This window comes from Charadrius vociferus, unplaced genomic scaffold (genome assembly GCF_000708025.1).
Source record: "Charadrius vociferus isolate BGI_N301 unplaced genomic scaffold, ASM70802v2 scaffold414, whole genome shotgun sequence".
In the NCBI taxonomy this organism is placed as follows: domain Eukaryota; kingdom Metazoa; phylum Chordata; class Aves; order Charadriiformes; family Charadriidae; genus Charadrius; species Charadrius vociferus.
In genome coordinates this window covers 1,809,313-1,822,389 of record NW_009648079.1, presented here as the reverse complement: position 1 = coordinate 1,822,389, position 13,077 = coordinate 1,809,313, and the positions used below count along the sequence as shown (strand labels likewise).

General features: G+C 39.3%; 1 protein-coding gene across 1 annotated transcript; it reads left to right on the top strand.

The window, feature by feature from the left end:
- Window positions 1–602: 602 nt before the first annotated feature.
- RBM11 (RNA binding motif protein 11) lies at window positions 603–8,002 on the top strand. The gene is made up of 5 exons (XM_009883871.1): window positions 603–701; window positions 3,747–3,909; window positions 4,796–4,874; window positions 5,642–5,735; window positions 7,670–8,002. Exons 1-5 carry the CDS (start codon window positions 603–605, stop codon window positions 8,000–8,002), a joined length of 768 nt encoding a protein of 255 aa, XP_009882173.1.
- Window positions 8,003–13,077: the final 5,075 nt, after the last annotated feature.

Genomic DNA, 13,077 nt, shown 5'->3' with positions numbered 1-13,077 from the left:
GCCCCCGGCGCGCTGCGGATGGCCCCGGCCCGGGGCCCGGCCGTCTCCCTCGGCTTTATCTCCTCCCGGTTGTGCAAGTGTTGGGGCCACAGATGGGCCCCGTGTTAGTGAGGGAGTTAAGTGGTTTAAAGATGTTCTAAAAATCCGCATGGAAAAATCTTCTTTACACTTTTTTTTTTTTTTTTAATCTGAGCAATAAATTTTTTGATCAATTACTTGATTAATGATAATGAGTGCAAAACCTGAAAATATGTTGAGCAAGGCTGGAACTATTAACAGAATGCGAGAGGCAATAGGAATGGTCAGCAGGTGGGGTTCTGGACTTCCACCTGTAAATGACCTTTATATCAAAATGTTTTAATGCTTGAAAAGATACTAAAAATTCCATCGGTGGGATTTTCAGGGAGGTGGTGGGAACATACTAAATAGCTGGACCTGTTTCAAACCTTTGGAAATAAGGTATGCCAAGGAGGGAAGCAAACAGCAAAGACAGAAAATGTTAAGACACTGACTTGGCTTCAGTTTTGATCCCACATTGACACCATCTCTGGCTACGCCAGGCTTGTTAACCTGAAAGTAGTAAGGAGAAGAGGGGGGAGGATATGGAGCGGAGGGAGCATTATACAGCTAATGTAAGCGTCAAATTTCAAGATGGGTTGACAGTAGTTGCTGATGAGGGGCTTTTCCTGAATTTGTTTACGGTGTGTTTGTTTCGTGGTTTTGTTTGGTTTATTTTTTTCCTCCTGGCATGGTCCAGCTCTGTCAAGCTAAAAGGCCCAAGGCGCTGACTGGACAGTTCAGATGACAGCTTGGTGATAAACTTGCTTCTTTCAGTCTTCTAATTGCCCCCAGTCTCAGAATGAACCTTGCTTCCTTCTGGTATGTTTGCAAAATAAAGAGTGCAAAAAAAGAGGTGGGCAGAATTGTCTGTTCTCTTGCTATTTCATTTGCTAATCAGAACTATTTCTACTCACCAGTTTTATTCCACTGATTAATCTGGTACTTGTCTTGTTAACTAGGCAAGACCTCAGCATGCTACCCCATTCGCATTGAAAGGCCTTTTTGATTGGTATATTCTAGCCCTTTGGGTTTTTAGCTGTTTCCATCTCTTCCTAACTTTCAGGTTTTAACTTTTCCCTAAAATTAGCTAAGAAAAAGTTGTTTCTTCAATTTTTTTCCTTACTTTCTATGCAGTACTCCTACCTGTTTCCAATACTAAACAGTACTCTGCTGTTTAACTGTAAATGCTAGGTTAAGAAAGCTTGCCTTACCAGGGGACATGAGTAATACCATACAAACTCTGGTACAAAAGTGATAAAAATAAGTGGATGCTCTCAGAATGCAGTTTTGCATGACTCTTCTGCATAATCTGCAGCAGTCATCCCACTGCTGACTTTTGTCTGGATCTTTAGGTCATCTCAATAACACCTACTTAATCTTTTTTTTCGTGTCTTCATCTTGTTCTCACTCAGGTTCCTCTGTCTTTTGCTGCAACAGCATATGCTTCTCATTGCATTATTGTCCTTTCTTGGAAACTATACAGTTCAATATTCCCAGTGTGGCATGATCCTAAAGATGCACTCCTGACCTGTAGCTTTCCCCCCATCAAATTATGAGCAAGTATCTATTATTCTAAACTATTATTTTTATTTATGAACAGGAAGACTACATATTTAAAACTGATCTGCAAAGGACTTGAGTTTGTTTCGTCTAGTTCTTGAAGAACCAGATCCTCCTTGTTAGGCAAATAATAATAATCAGAAGACTGGATATATGTAATTTTCTTAAAAGCTGCAATGTAGTGCACAACAACAACAGAAATGCCTTAAGGAGCTGACTCAAGAAAAATAAACATGTTCAGAATCTTACTGAATCCCTTCTTTAAAAACAAACAGACAAACCAAAACAACAACAAAAAACAACCCCCCAAAAAACCCAAACAAAAAACCCCATCATACTTCAAGATATTTGGAAAGACGAGATCAAGGTTTTGAAGATTCCCTGCACAGGACAACCTAGGTAGTATCCATTGCTGCATAGCCTGATCACCTTCTGCATCAATAATAAAAAATAGTACATTATTTTCGATCCTTTGTTTTTGTCTGTATGATTTCCCTACTTTCATTGGGGGTGGGGGTGTTTCATTTTGCAGCAAAAGCATGTTATTTAAGGTAAGTAGTTTATACACAGCTGGCAAAAGCATACAGAAATCAGACATTATTATCACAGATGACAATCCTTAATATCTTCGGTCTGACAACATGGAGGGTATAATAAGGGAGATGGCTCCACATCATCACTCTAAATGCTCACAGCAGACAGATTGCAGATTTGTTGCTTGACAGTAATCATTGAAAATGCAGAATAATAAAGGAAATTACTTTCTTTGGCTTATTTTCTTCATCTGAGCATATGCTGTGTGTTTATTCTGAATGTTTAACTGTTTATGCAGTTTAATTGCTGTAAAGCTGTTACAAGTAAACTTGTGTTTGCCTGAAGCTATAGATGACTTTTAAGTGACTTTTACTGAAAAGTATGTATTGTGTCACTAGTAGTAGTGGAAGACAGTTCTACTGATGAGTGCTGGGTTTTGGTTCAGAAGAATGAATTCTCCATCTACTACAGTAATTTAGACATTCAGGATTATTTTTTTTTTACTGATGGATTTTTTTGTAACTTATGTTCACTTCATTGCTTATGTGGATATTTTATCCTCCTAAAGTTAAGTTGTTGCATCCTTAACACTCCTGAGCTGTGGCAGGAGATTGGTGTTGGCCATTTCTTTTCCTTCTCCTAAATCAGCCGTACAGATGCATGGTTTGTTTTGATGAGAAACTGTTAATTCAGTGACTAATATACTGATTCAGTCTTGTGTCGAGAAGATTAATCATCTTTGATATCTATTATGAAAATGACAGTTTCTTTGAAAATGGAGCCAGTATTTATGGAATATCACTGCTTTAATTTGTTTCTAGAAGTACTATGCAAGGATTAAAATGGTATGTGTAGGCAGAGATGGAACTTTTCAATAAAGATATTTCAGCCAAAGGGTGTGTTTTGGGGTTTTGTTTTGTTGGTGGGGTTTTGATGGTTTGGGTTTTTTTTGGGGGGGAGTGGGTAGGAGGGGGCAGAAACAGTATGTTGTCTCTGATGAGATGATAGGGTCTCTTGATTCCTTGCTGTGCAGTTGTGATGAGGGGTAGGCAGTACAGAAAACTGTCTTGTGGTGGTTCCAGAAGCACTACTTTCTATTCAGGTTTGCTTTTCTGCAGTGTTGGATGTTGCCCATTTTATGAATTTAAGCAAGACTAAAATAGAAGCAGATTAATGCAGTAGGTCACTTTTACATAGCAGATTCTATCAATTTGCTTAGTTATAATTGTACTAGCAGCTGTACACACATAAGATAACTTTTGCTATGGAATCAGTAAATAGTCTTCCCCCTTGCAGCTGTCATCATTATATTTTAAAAATAATCAAAGCCTCTGGTTATTAAAGACCTTCACCCATGGACTGATGCTTGGTTCCTTTGTAACATTTGTGGAGCTGTTTTTTGTTTGTAGAAGGCTCAGAATTTGAGCTTGGAGAATGTGGAGACACGTTTTCAAAATTTAGTAGAGATTCATATACTGAGAAACTTGCACAATGTCCAACTATGGCAAAATATACATCATTATGAAATATATATTCAGAATGAAGAGTCAATCTCTTAATTTCTGTGAGAAAATAATACAAATTTCTTTCAGGCTGGACCATTAACCAAAGTGACGATTTGTAAGGACAAAGAAGGAAAACCTAAGTCTTTTGGATTTGTCTGCTTTAAACACAAAGAATCGGTGCCTTATGCAATAGCTTTGCTGAATGGAATCCGTTTGTACGGAAGACCAATTAAAGTGCAGTATCGGTTTGGTACGTTTAGTAGTCTCAACGATTAACGCTTTGTAATTTTTTTTAATTACTAATTTTGAGTCATACAGTCTTTTACAAAGATGATTTATAGTTGAACAAATTACAGTCCATTCTTTCTAGGAAACAAAAACTCCTTGTGGCTTTTGCATAGGGAAGGATTCAGTCTTTGAATTTGTTGTTTACTAAGAAAATACAGTAGGTTGGTTCAGAACAGCATAACTTGCAAGCTGGCTCAGACCACACTATGGAAAACAGCAGCACAGGTTCTTATGCCAGATTACATTTAGGAATTGGGGTGTGACTTTAACTTGCAATCTGGCAGGAAATGTTGATTCAGTAAGTGCAGCAACTGTCAAGCTCTTTTGATAGTTTTTATACTAAACCCACAGAGTTACCAGAGCTTTGCTTTTAAGTGGACAGGATTGTAGTTCAAAAAATATAGTCAAATCAGAGTCACATTCTTCATTTTATGTTTATGAAAATAAACCTAGAAAGCTAATGATCAGGCAGCATTTACAACCCCAGCATTAAGGACTCACATTCCCACTATGCACTGTGCCAGTCCGTCCTTCAAAGGCTGTACAGAGCAGTTAAATAGAATGACTGAGGTTCCTAAAATCAGAAGCATCTCCTGTGTCTGTAACTGAATGGGAATAATTATGTTCTTGATTACTTCAGCCCTGATTTATGCTTCCATAAGTGAATAAATGATACATGAATGTTTTCAAGCAGTAAAATGATGCTGTAGATTATCTGCCATAAAATGGTACCTTACCTTTATATACTAGCTTAGAAATACTAGCACACTACAGATGACACAGAACAGTTTCTGTGTTAATTGAGTAGTTGTAACTGAATAGTCATTATGCTTTTCTCTTATTTACAGGGAGTTCTCACTCATCAGAACTAAACAGCCCTACACATGGTTTTGAGAACTATATTGACTTTTATTCACCTTCATATAGGTAACAAAGATTACCTGTGAATGAACTGTATGATTATAATTAAAAAAAAAAATCTTATTAAGAAAATTAGTAGATGTGGTAGAGCCATCTCTAGGCATTTATTAAAACAGCTGTTGCATGCTTTAATTGCATCCTTACTGATGACTTGTAGGAAGCTCTAGTTAATTTTAACATTTCATTGTTTAGCTTGCCAGAGGTTCAGTTAGCTCGAATTTTCCATTTTTGTATTTGTTTCTGCAAGATACAGGACCACGAGAAAATATTGAACTATGGTGTTTGTACTAGCAATGTTTGCAGATGTTAGGGGAAAAAAATCTGGCAATGGAGATAATCTTTTTAAACCCCACTGAGTTTATATCTGTATTCTTTGTGTGTATGTACAAGCAACTGTCACACACATATGAATGCACAGGTATAAACCTGTTATAATGGAAGTCTGAACACCCCAGATTCAGTATTTTTCAATGTTTCAACACTTTTATGTACAAATGGGACAGAACCCTCTGTGGAAGCTAAGCTCCCATGGTGAAATTCAGAACTCTTTTGCATCTGAGCTTAAGTACATGTGAGGATTACACATTAATTGAACCTTGGAGTGTATTTCCTTGATTTATCTTTTTTTTTTTTTTTTCCATGGAAGTCCAGTTGTTAACATCTCAATTCTCTTCATGGACATACTCATTATAGCCCAAGAGTTAAGTTTCAGCGCTCTGGTAAGCAGTATTTGGTGGATGTCTAGTCTTTGTACGTTTCCTTGTTTTTCCTAGGTGTCAAGAGCCTTATGGAAATCCTCCATGTCCTGTTGCTCCTTTTCCAATGAACAATAGTTTACCTCCTGAATACTCAGCCTTTCAAAAGATGGTGAGTTTGTGTTAAAAGTTAAAAATTTGGGACCTCTTATGAAGTTGAAGATGTTGTGTATTTCTGCAAACAACAGCGCTTTTTTAATGTCTCAAAATGGGGTTTAGGCTGGTAACTTTGACTGTATTAGATCTGTTTATTTTAGCACTTAACGGTACTGTAACAGGAGATCTACCAAATCAAACTATTTTCTTACTGCAGGAGTGTCTTAAAGGTGGGGAGGCTTAGGGAGACCAGAAATGTCAGTGTGCAGATGGAGCTCTTTCCTGTATTGTGTTCCAAATCAAATCCCCTTGGTGAGACAAACTAACCTAGTAAAATAACAATCATGCAAGCAATAGCTTCTTCATATACAGCTAATTCAGTCAGGGAACCTCTTAGCTCTTCTACTCAATTCAGAAATGCCCAGCAGAAGTTTGCAATGTCCTGAAACCAAACCTAAAACTCGCCCAACAAATCAGCGCTAACCAAGTTAGGGCAACAACAGTTTGAGGGTTTCTGGCCTGAAGCTTTTTGTGCCCCTGCAGCTCTCACGTTCATGATTGAGTTCACAGCAGTAGATAGTGAGAACCTGCATTCCACTTCCCCTCTAACTGACTTGCGCACCAGGCCATTCTTGTCCTCATCTCTTTTGCCTGAGATATTCCACAAGGCAAGGGAACTGGTCTCTTCAGATGGCAACCTGTGGGCAAAACCCTAATCACCAAACACATCATGGATCTTCTGAATCTGATGAGTATGGACTCATCAATGGGGCTGAAGAAACCCAGCATTTAATGTGAGGTACCAACTGTGGACAGTACTGCTGCCACCCAGTCTGACTGGGGAATGGCCAGCCCTTTATAACTGTAGAAGGGGTGAAGTCTGGCTAGATTACTCTTGCTAGCTACAATAGGAAAATGGAGAGGGTCTGTTCCCTGTTGCACAGATGTGGTGGGGGCCTGCCTCCACTCTTCCCAGGCTGTGACCTCAGAAGAGCTAGTGCTCGCACAGACTTTCCAATCCCCTCCGCTGCGGTTGGAAGGCTTTGGGAGCGTACCATCTCCCCCACTGTGCGCACCAATCAACCCACTCCTCAGTAACAATGCAGTACGTAAACACCGAGAGACCGAACTCAGCAGACCAGCACACAGGACTAACTTCATCCCATCTTCTGCTTGTTAGAAGGGATGATAATTGCAGCGTGTCTCCAGTGATGGATTGGTGCAGCTTCAGATGCAAGCGATCTAGTCGTGTACACCTTCACACATCTGCCTCACCTTTATTTGGGTGAGCGAGGCAGGTTACTCATTTGGAGTCTGTCTGCACATGTAACATACTCAGACATGCTCCCCATCGTTTTTCTGGTTACTGTCAGTCAGTAGAAAGCCACTCTTTTCTGACCTTTGTAATTCTATTTCTGTACTTGGGCTGTGTGTTTTGTATGAGGCACTCTTGGGATACTTTAGGGACTGTAGCAATAAGCTGGGCACTTACTGCATTGTTCCAAGGGCTTTGATCTACGGAATCACTATACCTTGTTGGAATGCCTTGTTCCACATTAACGTTACAATTAGTTAAACGAGGTTAAAAAAAAATGCAGATGTGCATGTCTTTACATTAACGGTAGGCACTGCAGTTACAAATGTTTATAAAATACATAGAAGAAGAAATGAAAGGAATGCCATGTTTGACGACCTTACACAAAGACTAACTGGCAGTTTAATCTTAAATCAGATTATGTCTCTGTTCTAACTTTGCCATGAAAGATTGTCTACTTTTTCCGACTATACTAGTTGATAAAATAAAATATATAAGCTTTATTCTCAAATGTTCTGTTATGTTATTTTATAATTTATCAGTATTTTCATTGTAGAAGCTGTAATGCATGCAAAATTAAACTCTTCAGAACTTCCTCTTTACAGTGTTAACAACTCACATTTCTGTTTCTCTAGATGAACCATTTTTTAGCCCAGCAGTACACAGTACAGAGTCCAATGGGTCAGCAATTTCCTTACTATCAGATGACTCCACCGCTGCCTTCAGATTTTTCCTTTTCTCCCTGTCAGAATCAAGCTGCAAATTTTAAGTCTGCACAGAATTCTTTTGGATTGGCCCTGCCACAATCAAGTGAATGTGAAGAGCACCAGATGGATGAAAGGACCTCTAAAAGAAAGAGAGAACAGCAAAGTTGTGACAGTGACACTAGTATCGAGGATGACAAAATGAGGCAAAGAGACCGTGATCAAAAATACAAGAAGTGCAAAGCCAAGAAAAAGATGCACTAATACTGTGTAACTGAATTTATCTTTTTTTCTATTATATTTGCTATTTTTATTTGAAAGAAAGTCAATCTTTCATCTTTGCACTTTATCAAAGAGAAATGGTCAAGATTCATATTATTTTTTGAAATGTGTTATGCATAAGGTATACTGATACTTTATTTAATCTCAACCTATTTAAAGAGGAAAGTACTATTTAAGGTACAGGAAACATTATTTAGGAAGATAGAGTTTTGCCAATAAAGGAAAAAAATTAGTTGGTCCCGTCCCTCCCCCCCGCCCCGCCCCGAATCATGGAAGGCTATTATTTCACAAATATAGAAACTTTATGAAAATACATAATTTCAGCCACTCATGAAGCATATGTATCACTTCCATCACTTATGGAATGTATTTCTTTGAATGGTGTAAGAATTTTCTGGAGCCATTGAACAAGTGAGCGGGCTAGAAATTCTAAGTGTCATATCAGAGATGTGCTCGTCACTGAAGTATCAACACCTGTAACTTTCTGACTTAGCTCTGTTGCTACTTTCGGTTAGAATCGCCTTGTATGGTTATTGGAACTGTTTTTTTCCAGTAGTAAATTTGAGGTAAAATATGGGCATTTGCACTAACTACAACGCTTACATATGTATCAATACTCAAATGTATGTACGTTATGGACGCAATATGTATTGACTTGAGCTACATGCATATATATGCATCTTTCTATAAAGTTACTGTCTAGTGTTTTATTTTCTTATTTGAGAATCTACATGTTCATTGTAACAAATGGATGAAAAATTTAATGAGTATCTCATCTAATTGATAGTGCAAAAGCACGAGTCAGTGGAGTTAGTACTACCTCTTAAAAGTTTTTCCCTTGTTTAGCAGAGGAAGAATAAACTATCTAATTTTGTGATGAATCAAAATAGTCAAATAACCTATTTACTGAAGTCTTTCACAACTGCCACCAACAACCTGTAGAAAGATACAGAGGTATTGTCTTATGCAGTACAGGTGACACACTTTTAAGATCCTATTACATGAGAAAGCAAAACACTTAGTTTTCAGCTATTTAATATTGCTTAAAATTAAGTCTTCTGTTCAGACTAGGTGTAGGCTTCACGTAGAACCAGACAATAAAAAAGGATTTTGGTTTTATTAAACTCAGTTTTCTTGGTTATAACGTTGGGTTGCTTGAAAGGAATAGTTTTCACCCTTACACCAGTATTGAGAAGAATATCCAAGTTTACTGGTTTAAAGGTGGTATGTTTTACAAGCCCAAATAAGTTTCAGAAACAGAAGAACATTAGCTTGCAATGATTTCTCTTTTGTCTGATAAGATAAATCACAGCTAATAAAATCACTTTCTCAAGACACTGCTTTTAACTTCCCAAATGGATTAATTCTTGAGCCTAAGAGACATTCTTATAACGCCACAGTATGGCACCCATGAAATGTCATTATCAACTGCATTCAACCTTCTCTAGAAAGAATTCACGTAACAAAGGTTTGTGCCTTAAATAAGATTTATGCCTTATGTTTTAAGAAACTTGTTAAGTCTGCCCAATCTCTTTACATTTTTCCCTCTACCCTTCCACACAAACAGTTGCCCCTTTATCTTTCTGGTTATTTTTTTTTTCCCCACCAGTAACTTTACGACTAAACTATGTAGATGTAATCCTACTTCTGTTGGAAGATACTGCTGACATTATACCAGTAAGTCACAGATCACAAAAGTTGCCACAATAATGGAAAAAGTTAACAAGTAAAATACACTGGATTTCTTTTAACCTGCTCCCTATGTTACAGAAATTGAAATATAATCATGTAGAGGAAGAATATGTTAACATTAGCTTAAGTTAGAAGTTAAGTTCATTGGATAAGAGAAAGCAGATAGATGCCTAAACCAGAGTTAGCTGGTTAGTCAGGTCTATGCTAATGTGTCCTTATCAGACTTCCCCAGTGGATAGATAAGATAATCTGTTCTATGCGATTATACTCTACAAAAGGAATGTCAGGGAGGGTCATACTGCATATGGCTGCAATATCAATACAGTTCTTCTACAGAAATAATTTTTCTTACCCTCTTTCTTCCCAGTCGTTTTTTTTCCTGAAGAAGGTATGGATTTTAACACCTCTCAATATCCGTTTACCTAAAACTCGCCAGTGTGTTAAAAGAAGAAAAGCTGGGCATGTGGGAATATGCTCAAATTACTTTAGCCATAACTAATTTTGTTGTCTAAATCTGTTAACTTAAGGTACCATTTTATTCAGGGCCCTATTAATATTTTAATTTCACTGTCACCATGTTTAGGAATTAAAAATACTGGAAACAAAGAAAACCACTTGAGTTTGGTTTCAACCAAATATTTCTTCAACCCTCCATCTGTTTTAGTCACTCTTTAAAATTATTTATGAATATGAAATGAATGTTTTCTATGTTAGTTCTTATTCTAAAGTATTGTTATTTTGTCGTGGTCTTTCACTTCCCACACTACTAGCTGGCCACAAGACTTTGTTTTCCCTGCTGTCACATAGGTCTTGTGTTTAGACTTGTTTCTCTGTATTTTATTATATAGAATGCAGTGCATAGTTATTTCCGTTAGTCTCCCAAACTCTGAACAAATCAGTATTGCTGCAGTCAGTGATGTCTTCTCATTTAAGTTGGCAATGTGCCAGGTCAACAGGGGTGAAAGGGGAGGTGCCATGTTAATTATCAAGTAAAATCAAGATACAGATTTTTATTAACTTTTGGAAAAACTTTATGCTCAGGAAAAAAACACAGCAGTGGAAATTACTATTATAGTTTCCTTCCTACCTATCTTTACATTTAAATACTAGTGAGCAAGCTGTACGAAGCCTCCAAAAAGCAAAACTAGAAAGTATTGAGAAGTAACAAAGGTCAAAACCTGCTTATCTGGTATGCAATCTGCTGGAGTTCCCAGTGCTGCAGCAGCCTGGTTCCAGAGACGAGCCGGCATTTCATCTGCCGGTCCCAGGTGGAGTGAGTAGTTCAGTTGACAGCGAGCATGTGCTTTCCAAGTTTTATCCGAAAGCGTTTTAAGTTGGATCTGTTCAGCAGCAATGGCACTGCAGTGCCCTGGTCTACGTGGGAGGCACAGCTGGTGTCACGAAGTGGCTCGCACTGTGGGCCCAACTCTAAGATGAAAGCACTGGTTTTGTCATTTTTTGATGCACTAATAAACTTCTGGTAGCACACATCCAGCTAAGAGCTAGTGAAAAAAAAAAAAAAAAGTTTTTTTATATGTTTAGTCACAAGATACGATGCACACACAGCACTGATGTCAAAAGAATATGACTAAAAAGTTACATAAGTGCTTTGTATAAAATTGTAATAGAACTTTGACTGAGCTTTAGCTGAATTCCTGAAATTAAAAGTTAATTGGGCCTTTTGCACCTGGATTAGATGTCAAAACAATTAAACTTCATTGTCTCCTTGTACATCCACCTGGACTAGATGCAGAAACAATTAACCGAAACTTAGATCAAAGAAATTGAATTGTTGAAAGATTACCATATCAAAAGCTTACTGAAGGTGAACAAGGCCCAGGGAGGGAGTACGCTCCTGGTCTCTGATCTAAGTGTAGGATGACAAGACGTATAGTCTTTGGAATGGAGTCTAGATAAGAATGTGTCTGAGAGATTGTAATACTAAAATGTACACCCTCTTGTAAATAATGAGCAAGCTAATTAAGGGCATCTCCCAAAATGTTTAAAATATTAACTTGAATGTGTACGTATGATGAGGGATGGCAAAAGAACAACACAGCTCACCAATCAGCTGTATCTTATCACTATAAATATCAGACTGTCAGAAATGTATGGTACGCTGGCTGTTGTGAAATGCTGGGCACCCAATTCTGCAGAATTGAAATAAAGACAAACATCTTGACTCTCTTACACGGGGGTTGTTTTTTTTTTTTTGGTTTTTTTTTTTTTTTTTTTTTTTTTTTTTTTTGCACAGTGGGTGAAGAACCCTTACTTAGAATCACAGAATCATAGAATTGTCTAGGTTGGAAGGGACCTTGAAGATCATCAAGTCCAACCATCAACCTAACACTGCCAAAACCACCACTAAACCATGTCCCTAAGCACCACGTCTACCTGTCTATTTAAAAGACAGGTAGACATCCCTCCAGGGATGGTGACTCCAGCACTTCACTGGACAGCCTGCTCCAATGCTTAACAACCCTTTCTGTGAAGAAATTTTTCCTAATATCCACCCTAAACCTCCCCTGGCATAACTTGAAGCCGTTTCCTCTCATCCTATCACTTGTTACTAGTGAGAAGAGATTGACCCCCACCTCTCTACAACCTCCTTTCAGGGAGTTGTAGAGAGCAATAAGGTCTCCCCTCAGCTTCCTCTTCTCCAGGCTAAACAACCCCAGTTCCCTCAGCCTCTCCTCATAAGACCTGTGCTGCAGACCAGCTTTGTTGCCTTTCTTTGGACACGCTCCAGCACCTCAATGTCCTTCTTGTAGTGAGGGGCCCAAAACGGAACACAGTACTCAAGGTGAGGCATCACCAGCGCTGAGTACAGGGGAACAATTACCCCTGCTCACCACACTATACAGGCCAGGATGCCATTGGCCTTCTTGGCCACCTGGGCACACTGCTGGCTCATACCCAGCAGGCTGTCAACCAACACCCCCAGGTGCTTTTCCACCAGGCAGCGTTCCAGCCACTCTTCCCCAAGCCTGTAGTGCTGCATGGGGTTGTTGTAACCCAAGTGCAGGACCCGGCACAACCACCACGTGCTATTCCCTCTCCCCCCGGCTGCCCACTGGCACAAGACACACGGGGCCCCTCATTACACGACACCAGGGGGACCAGAACCACAAGCTCACCCTGCCCCTCGGCGGCGTTTTGGGCCACAAAGTCCCATTTCACCACAAAACCTGCCGCCCTCCCCTCGGCCCGCTGGGGCTGGAGCAGCAAGACGGGCCTGGCGGTATCCCCGAGTCGGGGAAGGCTGAGGCGGCGCCGCCCTCCCCTCACCTCCGGGCGGCGCCAGCGGCCCAGCCGGGCCCTTCGGAGCCATGGCCGCCTCCGGCGGGAAGCGGAGCGGCTTTCTC